Source organism: Stegodyphus dumicola, chromosome 6, assembly GCF_044657685.1.
Source record: "Stegodyphus dumicola isolate Sdum_Otavi_A_Nest chromosome 6, ASM4465768v1".
Taxonomy (NCBI): domain Eukaryota; kingdom Metazoa; phylum Arthropoda; class Arachnida; order Araneae; family Eresidae; genus Stegodyphus; species Stegodyphus dumicola.
In genome coordinates, this window is record NC_140773.1 from 79,803,306 (window position 1) to 79,825,915 (window position 22,610).

The 22,610-nt window shown below is 33.2% G+C and overlaps 1 protein-coding gene across 1 annotated transcript in view; it reads right to left on the reverse strand.

Moving 5' to 3' along the window:
• The window catches only part of ptc (protein patched), a 106,655-nt gene that overhangs the window by 62,544 nt on the left and 21,501 nt on the right, over nt 1-22,610 (reverse strand). The window contains exons 3-5 of the mRNA XM_035363184.2: nt 16,716-16,905; nt 15,287-15,356; nt 15,098-15,195 (exon numbers count right to left, since the gene is read on the reverse strand). Coding sequence (XP_035219075.1) covers nt 15,098-15,195; nt 15,287-15,356; nt 16,716-16,905 — 358 coding nt within the window. The remainder of the gene's footprint in view (nt 1-15,097; nt 15,196-15,286; nt 15,357-16,715; nt 16,906-22,610) is intronic.

Consider the following 22,610-nt stretch of genomic DNA (forward strand, 5'->3'; position numbering starts at 1 on the left):
GCGCATTGCTGAGAAGCCCCCCTTCTCCATTTTAAAAGGTAAGAAAGCTCTTATCTGTTCATAAGAGACAGTGTTATTTCAATAATAACTATTCAGTTTCAATACTAGAATATGATAATCTGAAAAAAAGCTCTAAAATTTGAAAAATGCTTTAAAAGAGGAAAATACTGAAAAAAATTGAATATGTCACCGAAATCCGGACCTTGGTCATAACAGGTTGGTTCTATCAGACATACACATTAGAGGGATGCGATTAACATACTAATGGCAAGCAATTATAGGAAATATTTAAAAGAGCTTTGCTTACGTAATAATTATTTATTAAAAAAGGTGAATCTATATATCTATAAAGAAACTCAAAGTGCTACGGGTTGCTACTCGGCGTCTTCGTCATATTCCACTAAAAGCCAACTATCGAACAATGGATGTTTAACGCGAATGAAACCGACCTCTTGGCAAAAACTGCTAATAATATAAATCTCAAAAATGAAAAAAAAAAAAAAAAAAAAGTAAATATGGCCAAACTTGCCTCGCCTCCCTTCAAAGACTCTCCTCTGAAAGCAATACAGCTGGAGATTACAAATTTGAATCTATTGCTGAAATAACACATGGAAGACAAAAATACCGAAACCTAGCTACTTACGAACCAGCTGCTGATCCCAATTTAGATACAAGAATGGAAGGCTTCCTATACGAAACAGAATTGCAGATATCTTAAGCTAAATTCATCTAGTATGCCACAGTGGATTTTTTCCCACTATAACATTTAATAAACCTAGAGGATTAAAGTAGAACAGTTCAATAAGATATCATTCACTAATCATCTGTGATGCTTGTAAAAGAAATTCAACACATTTATTTTATTCTTTCACCATACTTAAGGCAAAAATTATTCTCCAGTCTCAAGGCGATACACTTTATACAGAAAGAGATATGGCTTCGCAGTGAAAATTTGGAATATTACACTGCATCAAGAAAAGGAAAAGAGCATTTCAATTTGTCGATTAATTTACATACTTAAAAAGACACAAGATGGAAAATTACGTAATGTATAGAATATTTAAAAGGATAAAAAAAATCCGAAAGCATTCAGATTTTATGTTACGCCCCAGAGGGCGTTTTTTAACGTTTATTTTTTAAATAAATGTTACCTTTGTGTGTTACCTTTATTTATTAAATATCATGTTCTTCGCACTTAAACCATAAAATTTAAACCAGCAGCAATATCGCAAACTATTTAAAAGAGCACATCTTTAGAATTTCCGATACACGTTTACGATTAAGTCTCGCGCTGGTGATAAAAATGTTTCCCCCCTCCCAATACAGTGTTGCCATTGCTCCTTTTGAAATCGTTGAGTTTCTTAATCAAAATGCTTTACAAAATATGAAATAAGATAGTAAAACAAATTCCAGATGCCCATATTCGAGTGGAGACGTACGTTATTCAAAATTTTATGGCTCTAGGTACCGTTTTTTATCCTAATGCGAAAAACATACATACATTTATGCAGATGCTTCATTATTTAATTTCTTTAATTATAATACAGGGCGATAATATTTGGTGGCAACAATTTTAAAAGTGTTTCGCCGTTGATAGGGAATCGACGCAAAATGCCAAAACGAAATTAATAGCCCTTGTGTGCTAACGCTCCTTTGGGTTAAAAGAAGAACTGCACTTTAAATATCCAAAACTCAAAATTTAAAGGAAAAAAAGGGGCCAGCTGCTTAAAAAAAATTTCCAAATTTACAAACAAGATGTGCAGAAAAATGCAAATCCATGTCTTCAGTCGACAAACAAATCTAATATGAAAAAAGATGTCAGATATAACACATGATAAAAAAATAATGATTTTAAAGCTGCAAAAGGCTAAATATTATATATAAAAGAGCCAGAAGGATAAATTACACTTGCCAGAAATTTTAAGAGAAATAGGTCTCTTAAAAGAAATTCTGAAGTGGCCACAAAAGCTATAAAAATGCCTGACTATTAAAAATCATAAAAGGAACAATTTTTCATTATTTTGTTAGAAGGCTAGAGTTGATATCTAAAGTGAAATACCTGATCACTTTTAACATTAACGGCTATATTGAAACTATGGTGCAACAAACACAAATGCCGTATAAGATGACTGCGACACAAAGACAGGCTTAAAAAGCTGACTTCGTGATCGAATTAATACAAACTTTTTCTCAAATGGTATCTGCTGCTTTTTCAGCCCATTCTCACCTTTTGACACAACCCATGATGGGACAAAGGTGAAAACTGCAGTAAAAACATATCGACATTTAAAATTTTTCATTTTTTTCATTTATTATTATCGGAAGGAAAAACACAATAGACCACCCGGAATAAGAACCGAATACTGTGGGGCGACTCAAAAGATAAGCAAACCGTTAACCATACAAAAGAATGCTTGAGAGCTGAACGGAAAGGGGGGTGAAAAGAGGGAAAATATTACCAGAAAAAAACACATCTCAAAAGGAAAGTCAAGTTCTGAGAAGAACAGCACAGGGAGATTAATTCTCTAGAAAAGGCAACCAACCACAATGGATAAAATGTCTCGTTTGGTCCTACGAACACATTTTTTTTACTGACTGTTGTCTCATTCTCTGCACAGTACGAATATCTATCTCCTTTACATTCACAAATGTAACAACACATACGGAATGAGTACAGAAACTGAATGGCCCGATGGAAAATCAAATGCCACGTGTCTATGAATTTCAGTTTACGTTGCAAAATAAGGCAATTTGAAATAATGTCATTTAAAAACTATCATCAAAACAATACGTATTAGAGATGAGACATTCGAATCTTGGACTCCTATTAATCTTGAAAAAAATGGAATCTCGTTTATTATCATTCGAAATTTTCGAATTCTAACCTAACAACGTTTAGTTCTAACCTCTGAAACGTTTTAGTTAAAAATTTTCGAAAGCTTAGTTTCATTGACATCCTATAAAAGAATTCATTTTGAAAAAGGGCGCGATTTTTGCCATTTCTGTGGTATCTGGGTCGCCAGTCTCCTCGTGGCAATCCTCAAGACTGCTGCGTTTCATTCCCCACTTAGCAATATCACTCGAAATTTTTAAAAAAATATTATTCAATGCTCTGCGTTTTCTCGAAACTAACTCTTAAATCGTGTACATAATACTGTATATAGATAATCTACTCTTAATGAATTTTTCTAGTAACTCAAGCCATAGTATTAAAAGTTATACTTAAAACAAAATGCTTTTAAGATACATATCCCACTTCAGAGGGGATTGAAAAACTTCAATATGTCCTGCAGAAGCATTTTTTCAGTTTTGATAACAAAAAGGAATAATAATATATAACATATGTGCAATGCTAAAGCACATTAAAGACGTCCAATCAAGCAATATACACTAGTGCATATAATTATATTTAACACGGAATTTAATACTGGATTCCTGAAACACTTTTAAGCAGCATTACGTCTAAAGGGCATTGTCACAGCTTTACTTATATTATTTTCAAATAAAATCACTAGAAACAGCTCAGCGTCCTATCCCCCCCTGAATACAATAAAAATCGTGTAATATCCATATTCATTTAGATGTAACGCGAAATTCCAATAGTGCATCACATTTTTACTTTACAAGGAGGAGATTTTTCATGCACCTTTATTTTTTTTTCCTCCTCCCAAGTTAATCATTTTTGAAGTCTGTGCTTTTTTTTCCCCCACTGAGCCCTTCAATTTTTAAACTGCTGTATATTTCAGAAAATACGAAAACCAAATCAAGAGAACTGCAAATGCTTAATAATACTAGGTTTGCCATACTTCCGCATTTAGTATGGGTAGTTGTATTTTAATTGCCTTCTCCGCGTCCGTAAAGTACTTCGGTGACATTTCAAAAAAATTCCTGTCTAATAACTTAACTCCAGCTTGTGTAACGAACAAATTTAAATAAGGAATTAAATACTGGTAATTTGTTACTTCACCTGCAGCGCGAGATTAATAGGGAAATCGTATGGAGGACATCCCCCCGCAAAATAGGCATAAGACACTAAAGTGCTTCGGAAATTTTATTTATATAAATATTCTGCTTATCTTAAAGTTTTGCCTGGTATACGAAACTGTCGCATTGGTCACTTTCTTTAAATTTCTCCAAGAACCAAGAAATTTATACTGTGCCAAACACAAAATTTGTTTTATTCTTTGAAGTTAAAATTCGACGGAGATAATTCGACGATTTAAAATGCGAAACAGTAAACGTTTTAAACACGTTACTAAAATTCTTATAATGCTTCAAAAATACAGAAAACGCACTGTAATGATAATTAACACAGATAGAAATTTTGGGAGAATGACACAGTAAACTAATTCACACAAAGTTATAATACAAAAATGGGGAGGAAATGATTAAGAAGACCTGGGGCACTATGCTCAAACTATTCCTCAATTATCTGACATGATCAAAAGTATTTTCTTCCTTCAACTTGTATGCATATGAATATAATTAAAACACACAGGTATTTTTAAGGCAGAAGAAAAATTTAAAGAATTTTTAAAATTTACAGATAATGAGTACAATATAATATATATATATATATAAGGTTACCTAGTCTACCATATGAAAAAAAAATTAAAAGAGAAAACTACGTTCCACATTTACTTACTGTTTTTCTCCACAATTATTTATTTATTTTGGTGGAGAAAAACAACAGGTTTTTTTTTTTTTTTTTTTTTTTTTTTCCTTTCTGTATTTTCCTCAAGTAAAATTAGAACCAAGATTCCCACAGTTTTCCAATAACGCAAGATTATGTTGAATAAAAATGCTACGATTCCATAATAACACGCTACATATCATTTATTAGGTTAGGGCATATCATTTATTATAGCAGAACATTCTATGATTATTTCCTTTGAAAGAGATACTGCCGTAGATTAATTTCTAACGGAAAATTACCTCTCCAATTGACCAAAAGCATAAGAACATTACGCAGCCGGCTCATTCTGACTAAGAAATCAGATAAACTATCAATACTTCGCAGTCTCATCCTCTCAAATACTGGTGGATGTTTATTAGCCACACAAAACTACAGTCTATAAAGCTCAGAATCGATCTCTGGCTGAAGTATTTTGCCGGTGTTCGAAAATCTAATCGATAGGGCCATTTTGACACGAAGAAGGAAACGAGAAGGGTTGAAAGTGTTCTTTTTTATTCTACCACACAGGAAATCAAACCAGCTGGCCGTTGACCAGAACAAATTTAAAGCTACGCTCTATCGCTTTTAGAACCTATCATTGAAGAGCAGACAAGCGTTACATCGGACAACAGACGTCTATTTTAAGATGGATGTCGCGAGGCAGACCACGAGCAGTGATCAAGTGATGGGTAAGAAACATGCTGTTCTAAATTAGCAAGCATTTCGACAGCAATCTGGTGAAGAGAAATTTAAATGTACAAAAAATATTTTTAATTTCTTAATACTAACAAACATTGAGAGAAGAATATAGCAAGCGAAAATTCACTTAAACTAGTAAATCAGATAATTCATCATTTTGTGAAATGTTTTAAAAATTCTTAAAAAATAAACTACACAACCGATATTATATTTCTTACTCTGAAAGGAAAGCAAAATTACCAAGCTTTTTCCATATATTTCACAATACTCAGTGTGCCCACCTTTATAATTGTGAAAGCATCTATGCCATAAACCACTGCGCCTCAACCTATGCCAATGTGTATATGTAACGATCACAGCCATAGTATGATTGCGAAGCTCCACGAAATTAACAGAAAGACGAGGCACAAAAACAATATCTTTAACAAAACATCATAAATCCCAAAAAGGAAAAGTCACATGTGGTTAAATCCGAAGACTGTTATTACTCATCGCATTTACATGACATATCTTCGTCCTGAGTGTCCTATCCCCCAGTTGCAAATTCGATTGAGAAAATTCCGCACATGATCTCTATCTTTGTAGGAAATTTTAAAAGCAGGAGTATTTTCTCAAAGGATCTCGATAAGAATCTTTACGGTTGTTAGCGATAAGTGAGCTATCTTGTTAAAATATCATCACCGTTTTCCTTCATCTGTAGTGCTGATAAATTTTCCAGAGTATGTCCAAATAAATCCTACCAGCGACGCACAGATGTTTGCTGTATTAGCAATTACAAATAACCCTGAATTTGGGAATTTGTAAAGATGCAAAATAAGGACAGATATAGTTTCCGTAGCGTTTCACTAAAACTAATGCCCTCATAAATACCGTAACGATATAAATAAATTGATTCACGTGACAAATTAGTCGCATCTAACTTAACTGGAAAAAACGTTTTCATATGAAAATTTTCGTATAGACATCATAAATTTCAAAATATACCAATATGATTACCATAGACTCTATTATTAGCATAAAAAAATTTACGTGTGCCCCAACCAGGTAACATGGTCCCTTTCACTTATTTCTCAAACCTCACATCTTTCCCTCTTCGCTGAATTTCCAAGACCTTTCAGAGTTTTATACTTGTACAGTTACATTTTAATATATTCCTATGTGCAAAAATAGTAATTAATGGCATTAAGCTATAAGGTACTTTTTCTCTACTTTCCGCGTGCCTTCGTGGTGCAACTGGAAGCATACTCGACGCATATTCGAGAGATCTAGGGTTCGAGTCCCGGCGATGGCATTGCACATTTTTCAATGTCTCCTGCTTTAAAATAGTCTAATGACTCTACAAGTACCGCCCGAACTATAAGGGGTGGACGATAATTCGTCACCAATGTTTGGCGATTGGGTCCCCTCATCCCCAATCACCCTTTAAAAGGGGGGAGTATATAAAGCATTTTCTCTTTAACAAAGCCTCATATAAAGCATTTTCTGTCTTCTGCCGCATGCCTTAATGGTGTTACTGAAAGCATATTCGACGCGAATTCGAGAGGTCCAGGGTTCGAGTCCGACGAAGGCAATGCACATTTTTCACGTCTCCTGCTTCAAAAAAACATGACTCTACAAGATGACGATGGCAGCCACTTTTCAAATCGAAAACACACTTTTTATTATACGTAAACTATATACGTTTAGATTTCATAATGTAACAAAATTTCTCTTTTCTCATACAAATGTCCCAATTATTTAATAAATAATAATAATAATACTTCAAAGGACACAAAGAAGAAATGTAAAGGCGTCGACTTTTTCTAAAGCTTTGATAATAGCATTAGCCTTCTTTAAAATTCGACTTAATTTACTTCAGTAGATTCATAAACGCAATTCTTGGCTAGTAAACTTCTTCCAACTCCCGTACGACAGCGATCACAAGTAAAAAAGGGGAGAAAAAAAATAAATTCGACATTCGAGGTTTGTCAATTTAATTCTTCGCCCGGAAGAAAACACGATTAAATCCCATCTTAAAAAAAAAAAAAAAAAAAAAAAAAAAAAAAAACACGAGAATCGTGACAACCAACAAAAATATTTTACCCGTTATTTAAGACAAACCAGTTCCGCGCGTAATCAAAACTCTCTAACCAGACCTCAAAAAATGGTCAAATAATTAAAAGACAACGTGCGCTTTCACCTTATTTATCATTTATCAAAATGTCGGTGGGGTGTTAAAAAGGTGTTGCGCGGTGACGTTGTGCATTTGCATGATTAAAGACATTTTGCGCGCCCTTTTCTTGTTCCGCTCTCGCTTCTTTTCTTGGAGATTGCACATTGACAGGAATGATTAAAAAGTAATTTTGTAAAGCTGCTTAAGTATAGCAGATAAATGCAATTTTGTGCAATGCGCATTTATTAATGCACCTACAAAGCATATCTAAATACAGAACGCTTTAATTTTGAAATTGATCTATTTTAATGTTAGTTTCAGTGATTTATTATAAATGAAGATATTTTGAAATACAATTTACAGTAATATAAAGCCTATAAAAGTACACGAAATGTGTAATTTCTGGTTAGGATTAACTTCTTAAGCAGTAACTGAGCCGACAATTAAACAACAAATGGTTCTATACCAAGTGCAAATTATATGGAGTTAAGAAACATCTTTTAATAATTACAATAATGTTGCATGTGGTTTAATTCATATTAGTTAATACGTATATCGTTAAAAACATAAACTAAAGATCTAAACTGCTAGGAAATATATTTGTTGCTTTTAAATTGCTCAGTTTCTAATGCAGTTAAGGAATGATTAAATTCGGAAGTTAAGTCAAACATGGTATTTTTGCCAAAATGGAACACTGAGGACTAAGATTAGGTTTTACACTTTGTAACAATTACCAAGGAAGAGACTAATACATTCATAGTGACATAAAGTAGCAGCAGAAATGTTTCCAAAGTCCTAAGTATTTTTCTGATGCTAGGGAAGGAAAGACTGGGATCTAACTATAAATCAAAACTACCAGAAAAGTTGAAATTTCGAACCTTTTAAATGTTTTAAAAATCAAAACGTTACTTTTCTGATTAAGCAGAGTTTCTTGAGTTAACTAGTATAAGGGGCGGAATAATCATAAAACAATATGAGTATGTGCTTAGGCGTATCAAGGAAAGGCAGCACCAAAAATTTCCCGCTACCGATTTTACCCCGGAATGCATCTTGCAGCTAAACCAAAATCGAGAGAGAGAAGGAATTAATAATAATAATAATAAATGTAGGGGCTTCTGAAGGTCTTAATCGGGTCCTGAATAGTACACTGACCTCCTGCCATAAACAATATCTTACACCTGCCAATTAATTCTATGTAACAGAAGATAATGAATTAATCTGACGCCAAATTACAAGAATAACAATTAGGAGCAAGCGCTTTTATACACTCGGCGTATAATGCATGTATGAGGTCATACAAGCTAGACGAAATACAACAGTGTAAAATCTACTGCTCTCAGATCTCATTTCAATGATGGCTATAAGTCAAAGGCATAAAACAGTATAATAATTGGAGGATCGACACCGCATAGGATCAACAGCCTCTCAATTGTAACACAATCGACATGGCAGTTTCGATCCTATGCCAGTGTCGAGCTCAAGTAGGTAACCTAAAATATAATTCAGTCACATTTCTTTGTCCGTTTGATTATGCACCACTGCTAATTATAAGCTCTGTCTACGTTGTACCAAAGCATAAAGTATGACTGTATCGACTCTACGCCGTATCCTTTCTATGCCGGGATCGATCTTATGCAGATGTCGATTCTACGCAAGACTGTCAATTTTGTCCCACAACGATCGTATGCCTCTGCAGGTAACAAATATGCCTTAACCCTTACTCCTTATTACATCGATCTTGCATAAGTGTGGATTTTGCTCAATTTTGATCAAGTTCTAGTTAGCACCTGCCAGTCTGCTCTTAATAAAAATTTTGACATAGTGTTATTTTGAAGTTCTTGCCTCTCTGGAATGTACACATAACTGTTATCAAAGGCACGATTCCAACAAAAAAGATGAGGTATTTAGGAAATCATTTTTAGAATCCAATCGATTGATTTCACGAGTACGCTTGTAGTAAGTAATTATTTATAACCACAATTTCTGCATAGTACTGAAAGTACTATAACCGCATAATACTCAGTGATAAATTATTATGCATTTTCTGTGTACCAGTTACATAGAAAAAAATCATTTATGGAAGACGTAGGGTAACCTACTTTCCCAACATGAACTATTTTTTCAAGCGGCTAATTACAAAATTCATTAATAAATGTACAATGTTGTTCAATAAGTTCGCGGAGCGCCATCTATTCCTCAATATTAGACCTAAAACTTCGACGCCATTTTCATATTTGTTCTTAGGAACACGTCAAAAGTTTCATTTCGATCTGTTAATTTATTCATTGTTTAACCGCCCTTTATATCTAACGTGCTGTGCCTTTTTTCAGGTATGGGTAAAATTGAGCAACGTGCAGTTATGAAATTCTTTGTAAGGAAAGGTTTAAAGGCAATAGAAATTCATACTGAAATGGTGAACGTGTTGGGTGAATCTGCTCCTTCAAAAAAAAAAAGGTTTGCAAGTGGGTTAGTTTATTCAAAAGTGGTCCTACCAGCCTAGAAGACGACCCGCGAGAGGAACGTCCAAAAACTGCATCAACACCGGAAATCATCGGAAAAATACAAGATATGGTATTGGAAGACCGTCGATTGACTGAAAGAGATTTAACAGAGGCTTTAGGCATTTCATTAGGCACAGTGAGCAATATTTTGAGTGTTTATTTGGGTTTCAAAAAACTGTGCAGAATGGGTGCCGCATCCTCTAACGATGGAGCAAAAACACATTCGGATGCGACTTTGCCAGCAAAATTTGGAGCGTTTTAAGAAGAAGAAAAGCGACTTTATCCGTCGATTTATCACAATGGATGAGACTTTGGTCTACTATCATGATCCTGAATCTAAACAGGAGGCTAAGGAGTGATGTGAACCCGACTCTTCGGCGCCGAAGCGAGTTCGTGTGCAAAAATCAGCCAAGAAGGTGTTAGCATCAGTTTTTTGGGATGCGAAAGGAATTTCGTTTATAGATTACCTTCAAACTGGCAAAACAATTAATTCGGATTATTATTGTAACCTTTTGAATCAATTAGACGAAAAAATTCGTGAAAGAAGACCCGGATTACAGAAGAAGAAAATCATTTTCCACCAAGATAACGCAGATGAGCACACAGCTCAAAAAAAACCATTGCTAAAATAACTGAATTGAAGTACGAATTGTTGCAACATTTCGCCTATTCGCCAGATTTAGCTTCCTCCGACTTCTGGCTCTTCCCACGCCTCAAACAATATCTCCGTAGAAAACGATTTTCTTCAAACGAAGAGGTAATAGCTGCCGTGGAGGGATATTTTGTAGAGCTGCCGAAAAACCACTACAGTCAAGGGATCCATAAAATAGAAGACCGTTGGGATGACCGTATTGAAGTTGAGGGAAACAACGTTGAAAAATAAAGTCATTTTTACAAATAAAAATTGGTTTCTTCATTTCCGTTCCGAGAACTTTTTGAACAACCTGGTATGTAGTAATGTAAATGTAAAGTGTTAAAATGATGATTTATAAACTAGATGGGCTGATTTTACAGAACAGAGAATTCATTACGCAAGAAATGACGGCAATTGTAATATCGAATTAGAAAAGCTCCATACCAACATATGCACCAGATGTTATACCAACATAGCGACAAAAACAAAATTACAGAAATAAGAATACGATTCATGACTCTATCTCAAAAACTAACAAATGCTATTTTTGGTTCTGCGATGTAAAACCGATTGACTAATGTACTAAAAAAATACCATTCTTGCTATAAAAAAGCAAGTTCAAGAGCACTACAACAAAGAACATCAAATAAATTAGAAATTAAGGTAGCTAAAATAAAATTTTAAAAATAAATAAAAATAAAAATCGAACCAGGCTGAGAAACTGTAAGAAGTAAGTAGTAAAAGACGGGCTACCTTTGCGTTCTAAGAATAAGAAACCTTCAGCCACTTGGGAGGTCTGGCCCGAGACCCCGGCTTCTTTTCAAAGCTCGACAAGGAGAGGCTGGGAAGAATTATAATAAAATAATAATAAAAAGGGGAAACGCGCAAAGAAACCAAGCTGCTGCCTGCCAAATGGATAGTAAGGCCTTATTATTTTCTTTCGAACTAAGAATAAAGTCCGCGGTCACGGTTTTATTTACATGCTGCCTCACAGCGTCGGAACAAATGTACGAAATTATTTTTCTTTTTTAACTCTTAAAAAAAAAAAAAAACGGACTTCTTCCACTTAAAAAAAGTACTCGGCATCCTCAATGCTCTGAATATTATAAGTGGATAAATTTTCTGTGCTAACACCTTGCTGATACCTAACATTTGCTGGTACGGGAAAAAACGTGCTACATGATATTTGATATACATAACTGTGACACACAGCTACTTTATATCCAAATTTTGCAATTAAATAATCGTGATTTTAACATCTGAAAAAGGTTGCACATATTTCGATATGAAATCAAAATACTACCCTAACAAAATAGGAAGTTATAGCCAATTCATGACACTTTCATTTATCTTCCATATCACAACTGCAGATTGCTTTTCAGTGAAAAAGATATTCATTTAAAAACTTTAAATGCATACATTTTTTATGGCTACATATTTTATCAACCACCCTCTACACTACATATCTGGCTACATATTTTCTCGACAAATATAAAACCCATAAACGATTGGCTGCATTTAAAAAAAATAATAAATCATGATAAAATTTTCGATGAATTGTTTGTACTATATTTCTTCCTTTCTCTTTTAATTTTATATGAATTGTAAAGCCTTAGACCTTTCATTAGACCTCAGGGGAAGGGAGAATTTGACAAATAATTATACATAAGAAAGGAAAACACTGGTATAACTTATGGGCTGGTTTTTATTTCAACAAAAGTACAGTTCTTATTATTATTTATCTTTAAAATTGTTGCTTAATTTACATATCATACATATGTGCAAGCATTACACTTTTAATCATTTTTAAACGTTTATTATCTTTATTTAAATATTACATACATGTAAAATAAAAATTTTGATTTAATTTTAGATTTTGGTCTCATTTTTAACTGCATTGTTATCTTTTTAAAGTTCCATCTAGTTTTATCTTTCATCAGTTTACTTCAGCTTAGAAATACCATGTAATCATTAATCACAGATTTCTAACTACAGCATATTTCTTCTTGATCATTTGGCTTTTATTTGTAGATAATATATGAAATATTGTAGTAGTAGGTAGAGATGTCAAACTTTTATCCAATCTCATATTCAGCTGACATTTTTAATATCCAACAACTTAATTCGATAAAAGTCATTCAGGAAGAAAAATTAAAATCCATTTAGTCGCTTGCTAACTTTCACTGTTCTCTCTTCTCACAGTCTTCACCTAACAGGCATATAGCTATAAAACTTGAAATTAGTTATGCTAGTTCAGTGTGATTATCATATGCTCCTGGTATAATGTACGTCAAATAAAAAAAAGAAAAAAAAGAAAAAAAAGAAATGGAAAATTCCATGACTACTTCTTCTCTGGGAGGCAAGGGGAGCTCTAACATAATATTCAAAAACAATCTTCTAGTAACTCTGGCTCTCCAAAACTTCTAGTAATTGGCACTCCAAAAAGAATACATATATATTTTATATTATAGAAGGGGAGAAAATGGTGACCCTCACGAAGTTAAATTAACAGCATTTCAATTATGTCTACAATCACGGAAGCTTTTGCAGTACGCTTATCAAAATGAACTTGATAATTGTATGGCAAATAATAATCGTACTGCAATTACAGATGCAATAAAATACTGAATTGCTCTTTTCAAATCTTTTGATTCATGATGTAAAATCCAAAAATACTGTTAAAAAAGTTTGCAGAAGAGATATATCACATTCATAAAATGAGCAATATTTGAATTTGGCTGTTAGAATACATTCACATACTCTGTAGATAGTTGATAGCAGGTGACAACACCAGCATTTTACCTTGCAGTCAATAGACGCCACCCTGCAATTACAAATTTGAATTTCAAGGTACAAATTTGAACTTCTCCAGCATTAATGTTTGAACAGATTGGTAAGAACAAATTCATAGTACATATGAGGCTATTGTAGTAATAATGATGCAATACTTGCTACAATAAGTTTTCGCATGGAATGTAGCTTATAAAAGATTTTATAATTGGAAGCTAATGATTGCATGCAATGCAAATGGAGTTTAAAGCACCTTTCAATCATTCAGTACAGTGTCACATTTCAAAAAATGGGCATTTCAACAATGTAAACTTGGTAGTCTTTGATTAGAAACAAATTCCTGTATTTTCGAATTCTTTTATTCTTTGTCATAAAAGTGGTTCCATAGGGTTGACTTCTTTAAAGACTTCGAGCAATAGAAACTGGCACAAGAGTTTGTCTATGGCAGATACTAAAACAAGCATTTTAGTAATGCTACTAGGAATGCCAGGAGTGCTTGCCAAAGTTGGTGTATTCTAATAGATATTACTTTGACTAGTTAATAATTTTTACAGTCAAAAGTCTTCCGGACGTCCATTATCCGGAACGTCCGGATGTCCATTATCCGGAACGTCCGGACGTCCATAATCCGGAATGATCTATAATCCAGACCTCAAAGCTACAAACTTTCTGCGCATGCACATATGCATTCACGCAAGTGCATAATACCTTTACGCATGTGCGTTTAATGTATAAAGGGCGGTATAAGCTAAGCTAAAATTATCTATTTCACTTAATGTTGCAGATTACGTTGTTCCTTAATCTTCTAATTGGATCCCGCTTACTATTTTTTGCAGACTGTTAGAGCAATTTTATAAAAGTAAGCTTGAACTTTCGATTATGTCAAAAAGAATTTCCAATTCTGGAGCTGCAAAAGGATCTACAAAGTGAAAGCATGTTTTGATGTATATTAAACAAAAAGTGGAATTGCTGCAAAAAATGGATAAAGGCATATCCTTTGTTTCTCTAACCGTTCCGAAATTTGTTTATCAATTTCACGCTGCTCTGCGGAGGGGGAGATGTCGCCGCGCGCAATGAACTAGAAGTTGATCTGTCAGCGCTATCATTATCTTCAGGGCAGATGCTTTTATTTTGTTCGGCTTGTAATTCCTTACTAAATGTAGCATTTCATCTCGATGTACTCCGTCTTTGATAGGATTTAAATCAAATTCCTTGTCATTATAAATATCACGAATACACACCAAATAGTTTTCTGGTTACAATTTTCTAATTTCGACTATGCGTAATGTATGCTTTACACATGCGCGCATTGAAAGAAATGTTTAATAAAATACACAAATAAATATTAATCTTTTATTTGTAAATTCTGATACCCTTTAGATCTTAATTGCTCTTTATTTCCTAAATTATGGTTCCATATTTTTAATTTTATAATTTCTGCATGCCATCTTACCAGATTTAAACTGATGATCTATAATCCGGAAAAACCGATAATCCGGAATTGCCGAAGTCCTGACGAGTCCGGATTAAAGACTTTTGACTGTATTAAAAAATAACTGCACCTCAAGCATTTTCTGCAAAATTTTTAATTACAGGAATAATATATATGGTCATCAATATGCTTAAAAATAAAAAATTTGACTTACGGAATTTTAACAGGAAATTCTGGGCCTAGAAGCTTGGATCCTTCCCAGAAACAATCTAAAGGGGTAATTATGGCACAGGGAAATAAATTCTCTAAGGGCTGAAAACAAGGGAAAATATTCATTTAACCTCGAAAACAGGCCAAGGAACTTCTAAAAATAAAATGTGATCAAATATAGAAAGAAACTTACCATATCTATATAATGTTTATCAAAAAGAGGAAAATTTGGAGAATAACACAGATCTTTTAAGCTCCAGGGGCTGAAAAAAATAAAATCCAATTATTTACAAAAGACATCCACATGGTTCAATTAAATAACATAACTTGAACAAACTAGGTCATTCTTTAGATTATATAAAATTTACAAAAAAGATAGAATGTTATAGAAATTAGTACGTTTGAAATGTACAATTGTTAATCTCCAAAATGATGGCTTTTATTGGAAGTTCTGAAAACCAAAAATGTTAAGCTATGAGAATATGAAGCTCATAACAATTTTTCCAATTTTATAGTTTATCATTTATATTGCATCTTATAATCTAAAAACAAGCACATACATTACAAACTATTTAAGAGCATACTGTCGAAAAATATGTACAGTGGTGTCGAAAAATATGCACAGCGGATGTTAAAAAACTAATTACTTAGCCAGACTGAAACATGAAGTTACTAAACTGTTAATAAACTGCTGTTATTCATTTCTGAATTAGATGGATACATTTTTAATTTCTGCATAAGATTGAGAATTTCGGATTTTTTCCTCACATCATTACCTTTACTTAGAAATGTGATAGTTTTGCGTATATTCTTCGATCACAAACATTTCGTGACAAAAGAAATTAGTCCCCAACACATCTCGAAAATCAAGTTACTAGAAAGCAGATTCCTATAAAATTCTACTAGTTTAATTACCAAAATTCCAGAATGTCGCAGAAAATATTCAAAACCAGTCAGTCAATAAATTAATTGATTTTTAGGGATTAATTTTAGCGATTAATTTAGCGATTTCTTGAAAATTTATAAATTCCATGGAAATATAACTAAAAATCTAGTACTCGGACAATCTACAACCACCTGGCCGTTACAGTTTCACCATGCTGAGCTTAAAAGTACCATTTAAAACAATTTTACTTTATTAATTAATTTGTAAATTTCGAACAGTTGCAACAATTTTGGAAGAAAGGGACTAATGCATAGAAAATGAATAAATTTGCACCTTATAATCTAAAATCACGAAAATTACAGTCCACTTCTCTGTTTATTTTGCCAGGCAAAAAATTAATGGCACAACGTTCATTGAAAAGTTGACTAGATCAACGGATTACTGTTGACTTTGTAAATAACAATACTACCAAACATTAAAACAGGCGTTTCAAGAGCATTTGAACTATTCCTGAATATTTTTCGTTTGCAAGAAGGTAGAACAGGTCTGGTTACACTTAACGGAAGGGGTAAAGAAACTGACTACCGTGATCCCTTAATAGGCATGTACGTCGAATCGTACAAAAGATACGATGCAGAGTTTGATCCTGCAAGGTAATACGGTGTCACTGCAAATACGAAGCGAGCTGGAAAAAAGAAAAAAAAAGGGGGGGATAAAAAAAAGGAGGAGTGCTCACATGTCAAAGACCTCCACGGAAACTTGGATAGCTGCCTTGAGCACTTGTAGGTGAGCGAGCAAAGTGTCAGGATGCAGAACGTTGGCTCCTTCTTGCTTTGGAGTGTGGATAAGGATTTGGTTTGTGCTGCCGACTCCTTCGCCCAGTGTCTTCCGCATATACCTCACCTCTTTCTCTAGTCGACCACCTTCTGCAAAACAAATGATCCAGTAAAATTAATGCACAACTATGTCTTGAACAGTCTTTTCTTTATTAAATAAGTACACATCTCTCCACGTAAATTTAACTTACGATGCAACGGTATCACAGCATCCGCCCGGTTTGACTCGGCTATTTGAATAGCTCATTTAAAATATACGATTTTATGCTGCAGACTTTTATAATTTATGAGAGACTATTTCTTAAATCATCACAATGCTTTGCTTAAATTTGTTTCACGTATTAAACCAAATTTTGAAAAAAAGAATTTTTAATATTTTTAAAATTAATTTATTTGTTTATTTAATTATTATTATTGAAACATGAATGATAAATTAATTGAAGTTTTCAAACTGCAACACTTTTTTTTAAAGAACCAACTGTTTACTATTGCTCTCAAACCAATGCACTGAATTTATTACTAACACCACTTTCAAAATATATATATATAAAGTAATTATATGCAATAAATTGCCTAATACTTGCGCTAAAGCTGCAAAGTAATAAAATAATTTATTTTCTAGTAAATTATTATATATTATCTCCTTTGAAAAAAGGTAGTTAGAATTCTATTGAAATGAATTTACTCATTAGCCAATTTAAAATGAAATTATTAAAAAGGAATAATTAAAAGCAAAAATGCAACATGTTAAGTTATTAGTTCATGATAGCATGTGAAGTCGAAAGATAAAGCAACAATATAAGGACCATTGTTACTTACATTATCCAACAGTTCAAGTTACTTAATATATTAATTAAAGATTATTACAGTGCCATTATTCCTAGACAAATATACCATCGTTAAAGAACTTTTCAGCATGAAAAAAAACTTAGAATAATATTTAATCGTTCCGATTATTATGTCTTTATTGCTTGATGAAAGTATTTCATCATTTCCTTTTATATTCCGTACTATATGTGATCGGCAAAACAAATCCAGAAAGATTACATTACAGCGAGTTAAATCTTACGTTACAGTCACTAGTTTCAAAACTGTTATATAGCAAGAAAAAAATTTATTTAACGATCGAAAGCAAATTTCGTATTCTTACGGTGGCTTAGAAACATTCCTTAAAAGTCAAGATGCACGAAGCAATCTATCGTGCATAAACATTTATTAATCCAGCATTTTTAACTCGATTTCCTTACAGGCCACAAAAATTCTAAATCAAAATACTGGAGCGGTTCTGTTTAAATGCTCATCTTAAACATAATAAATAATATATACGAATAATCAGGGGGAAAGAATGATCGCATCTTAATAGTGTTTCGAGTAATAAGCGACGATAGGTGGAGACTCAAAGAGCAAAAACTGTATACCCCTTTTAGGTAGTCACAAAGGTAGGAACCACACACATGGACAGTTAAAAAATGTTCCAAAAAAAGTAACTTGTGAATGAATATCGCAATGTATAAATTTCATCATTCTCATCTGAATGCAGTAAGATAATGAGCAGACTGTACACCATTGAGCTCCGATTCTTTTAATAGCCAAATTAAGGAAATCGGTCCATGAATAGCCGCAACAAATGGTCTCGACTTAAAGCATACTTTTTTCCCCCGGTTAATCACAAAACTGATTTTTTTTTCTTTTCTTTTCTTTCTTTTCTTTTTTTTTTTTTTTTTTTTTTTTTTTTTCATGGTTTGGCAAGTACAGAAGTACTTATTTCGTGTTCTTCCAGCTTTTATAATCGCTTCATGATACTTCATTAAGGTTGTTTTATATGCGTGTCTGAACAAACGATTTTGGAGTTCCATCAAATTACTCAGCGATGACGGGAGGACGAAGCAGAGCCAGAATCTACAATAATTTTTAGGAAATCTCGATCTTGTTTTATTTTTTTATTTAAAAAGTGAGTCTCTCTTAGACGCTAGCTTCATTTTACCTTTGTATCGGATTTTTTACCTTGCACAGCAAGTGTGCAGAGCACTGTCATATTGGCAATTTTATATATTGAATAACAAATTGCTACACGCGAGCAAGCAATACACACACATAAATAACTGCTTACTATGTGATTAGTTCTGTATGTGCGATGATGAACAGGGAAATGATAGTGGAAATATTGGGTAATAAAGGTATATTTAAGTAGCGAAGTGATACTATTCAACAGGCCCCAAGTTTATAAATTTTAAAAAAATGCAGGTATTTTCTTAATTTAATTATGATAGATCAACTCCCTTCGTAATTAAATTCAAATTACCTTACATTTGTTTCATTATTTTTAATAAATGATTACAGTTATTTACTAAAACCAACATTACGATAATGGTGTTCAGAATAAAAATAGAATTTAATTACTAACATTTTATTTTACTTGTTTTCAACGGTTTAGTGGCACTTATGTACAAGAAGCATTCATTGCTTCAATGGCTAAATAGTTCTTTGTATAGTTTAGTGGAGCACACCTTCCGCACAAAACCACATCTTCTCGATTAATTTTCACTAACTCGGAACAGTGACTTAGATTATAATTTGTTTTACAAAATCTGAAGCAACTGGACTGCAGAAATATATATTTCAAGAAAATGTTTACATTGTGTACGTATTAATGGGTAAAAAAATGATAAATAACTCAAGGAGTCAGATACCTTTAAAATATCAAAGTGAGATCTCACATTAATGTGAGATCTCACATTAACGTGAAACTGCGAATAGCGACAGTAGTTATAGACTGCGCATTGTTAGCCTTTAGATGTTTCAATAAGGCTGAAATTCATGTTACGTAAATGTTCTAAAAATACTCGAGAGAAGAAAAATAATTAATGATACACAAGAACAAACGTCACAGTAGGAATGGACACTACTTAAGAAAAATGTCAATAAATCACAAGGCTGATTGATTGTTTCTGACAGGCTTTCCGGCAGTGTCACTTGTCCATAATTAGTCACACCTGTTAGAAAATTTCATGTTTATAGTTTGAATTTCAAGTCTGACTTTTCTTCGTTATTCACATCACTTGACATCATGACTGCTACTCATTCAGGATTGTACAGAGGGTCTTCACACATTTTTGAATCAATTTTGGAAAGATTTATATGTAAAGGAACCTTAGAATTTTATTTTCTAATATGTTCAATCTGATAACCCTTTTGTTTAACATTCATATTACATCTTGATTTCCAAGATAAAAGTCCTTGTCTTAAAACATGAAGGTTGATTTTATTCACTCCTCCTTCATATTCCAGAGTTCATCCAATGTTTTGGGATGCCGCTTATAAAGAGCTTGTCCAAATGCACAGTCCATAGGAGTTTCAAAACCCATAGGAGACACATCAGGGGACTTAGGTGAGATGCATTTGAAGGAAATAGCTTCAATTACGGTTTTATTTCTCATTTTTCAAAAAATAGTGCTGTAGATTTAGAGGTATAGCTTGGAGCCTTATCCTGATGGAACTTAACATAGCGAAGATTGTTTGGATGAAAAGATGGAATTTCTTCTTTAAAAATAGGTGCTAAAACATATCTCATAGTAAACCATTTTTTTTTTTTTTTAATTTTAAGTTTTCCGTCATAAAAGAATCCAATAATAACCATAGAACCTTTAGAAAAACTTTTCTTGTTTTCTCTGAACCAACAAAATAAGTCTTTTTTCTCCTCTTTATCGATAGTAAATCGATCTTTTTCTATTGTAGTCGGATAAATATATCTAAGCCTCATCAATTGTAACTATATATTTCCATTTTTCCCCAGCCAAATAATTTTCAAACAGCAATTTCCAAATAGTCTACCGCTGAGAAACATGTTTCTGTGTTAGGCGATGAACATCATGCGTTTTTGGTGGTGGTGGTGTTTTTGTTTGTTTTGATTAGTTTTAAATCAGATTTTATAATTTTGTTAGCAGTTCCTACAGAGATATTTAACAGATTTCGAAATAGCTCTTTGAGCCGGACTTTCCTTTAAACATAAGATGCGACTTCAGATTTCATAAGAGCTGTACGTACCTTTGTTGGGTATGCATTTTTTGCCGTTTGCTAGTCAGATGTAAACTTTGACGTTTCTTTCTTTTCATATTAATTATGTCACTTATTTTACGTGTAGAAATATTAAAACCCTGCTTTTCACATCTTTTCATAATAATTGAATAAGAGTATTTCACTTCAACGCAAAAATATAGCCTTCGATCCATTGTTTATTTTTCAGCGACATTTTAATGAAAAGAACATTTTTAATGCTGCAGACCAAATTAAACTTTATTCTAGGTTGATGCAAGTCACAATTGTATTTTTTAAAAATAAAATTTAAATTCATGGACAAAATCAAAATCGTTACAAAAATGTGAAAACACCCTCTGTATTTCCATTCAATGGCTAGATTACCTATGTCGACTGACTGTATTCTGCTTTTCCTTTTTGTTTTGTTTCCTTCAAAATTTGTACCAAAAGTATTTATTCGCTGGCATAAAGACTACAAAGTTTGAATCTGCAAAAAGATGTCTCATTGCGAAAGAAATGCTAATGCTTGAAGGATCAATCTACCCTTGTAGAACACGGAACTTAAAAAATAAAAGTGGACAAATTTCATGGCCTTTCATGCTACTGAAATCAATCATCATGAAAAATATCGTTAAACTAAACGGTAAGTTTAATTTCTATTCCAAGGTATAGAAAATTTTAATTTACTCCGAAAAGAAGCATAAGACACCAGTTACGATTAAAATCATAATATTTGAAAAAGTTCTGGCCGAACTTTAGACATCCAAACGAAGTGTTTCCCAACTTTTTCTTTCCCCCAGGGGAAGATCATGCCTAACTTAAGCCTTTCTAAAATGCTGATATGTCCCCTCCATAACATATACATAGTATGCGAGCTCATTTCCGAATCTCTCACCTCAACAATCAAACTGCGCCCTTGTAGGGTGTGAGACGACGATGGGGAACACTGATTGTTACCTTTGATTTTCTAGAATTCGAAATAGTATTTAAAAAAGACCATTTTTTTGTGGCTTATCAGGTTTTCTTAGATAGCTAAATGGAAATCTGCAACGCTCTCGACATGAACCATTAACATGAGCGTGGTGAGATAATTTCGAACTCGAGTACGAAACTTTTTTGTAATAAATCGATATGCTTCATAATTGACTTACTATAATTCAACGTATTCAATAAACGACGTAATTAAAAAAAAAAAAAAAAAAAAAAGATAACAATAAAGATAGCATTTTTTTCACCGTAAACTGTTCTACAGAACACATACCAGTCTAATATCTGCGGACTTTAGAACTCCTGAACATGAACGCACCGAAACCCAAAAGTATCCCAACAAACAAACAATGACGCATATTGAAGGAATCAGCAAATGAGAAGAAAAGAAAAATAAGATGTTTTGGCGCATCCGAAGACACGATTTTTTGACGTAATCCTCAAAACAATCCCGCCAAGTGCATAGAGGAAGTTCCCCTCCAAGCCTTTCATTCCTCTTCATTCATACCGTAATGACATCAACGACCCCACACGCGCCATAATTAATGATAAATATGAGAGGTATGTTTTGTTATTCTGCTTTTTTCCTCCTCTCCCTCCGCAAACTAACTCCACTCCTCACTCACTGAGTCATTAACCAGTTTATAGTCACTACTACTATATTTCATGGCACAGCAGAAAAAGGAATTACAAGAACATACTCCATTTGTTACGTGGGTTCAACGTAAACAAAGTGAAAGATCCAGAACGGGATAAGCTGTTAATTCATGCGT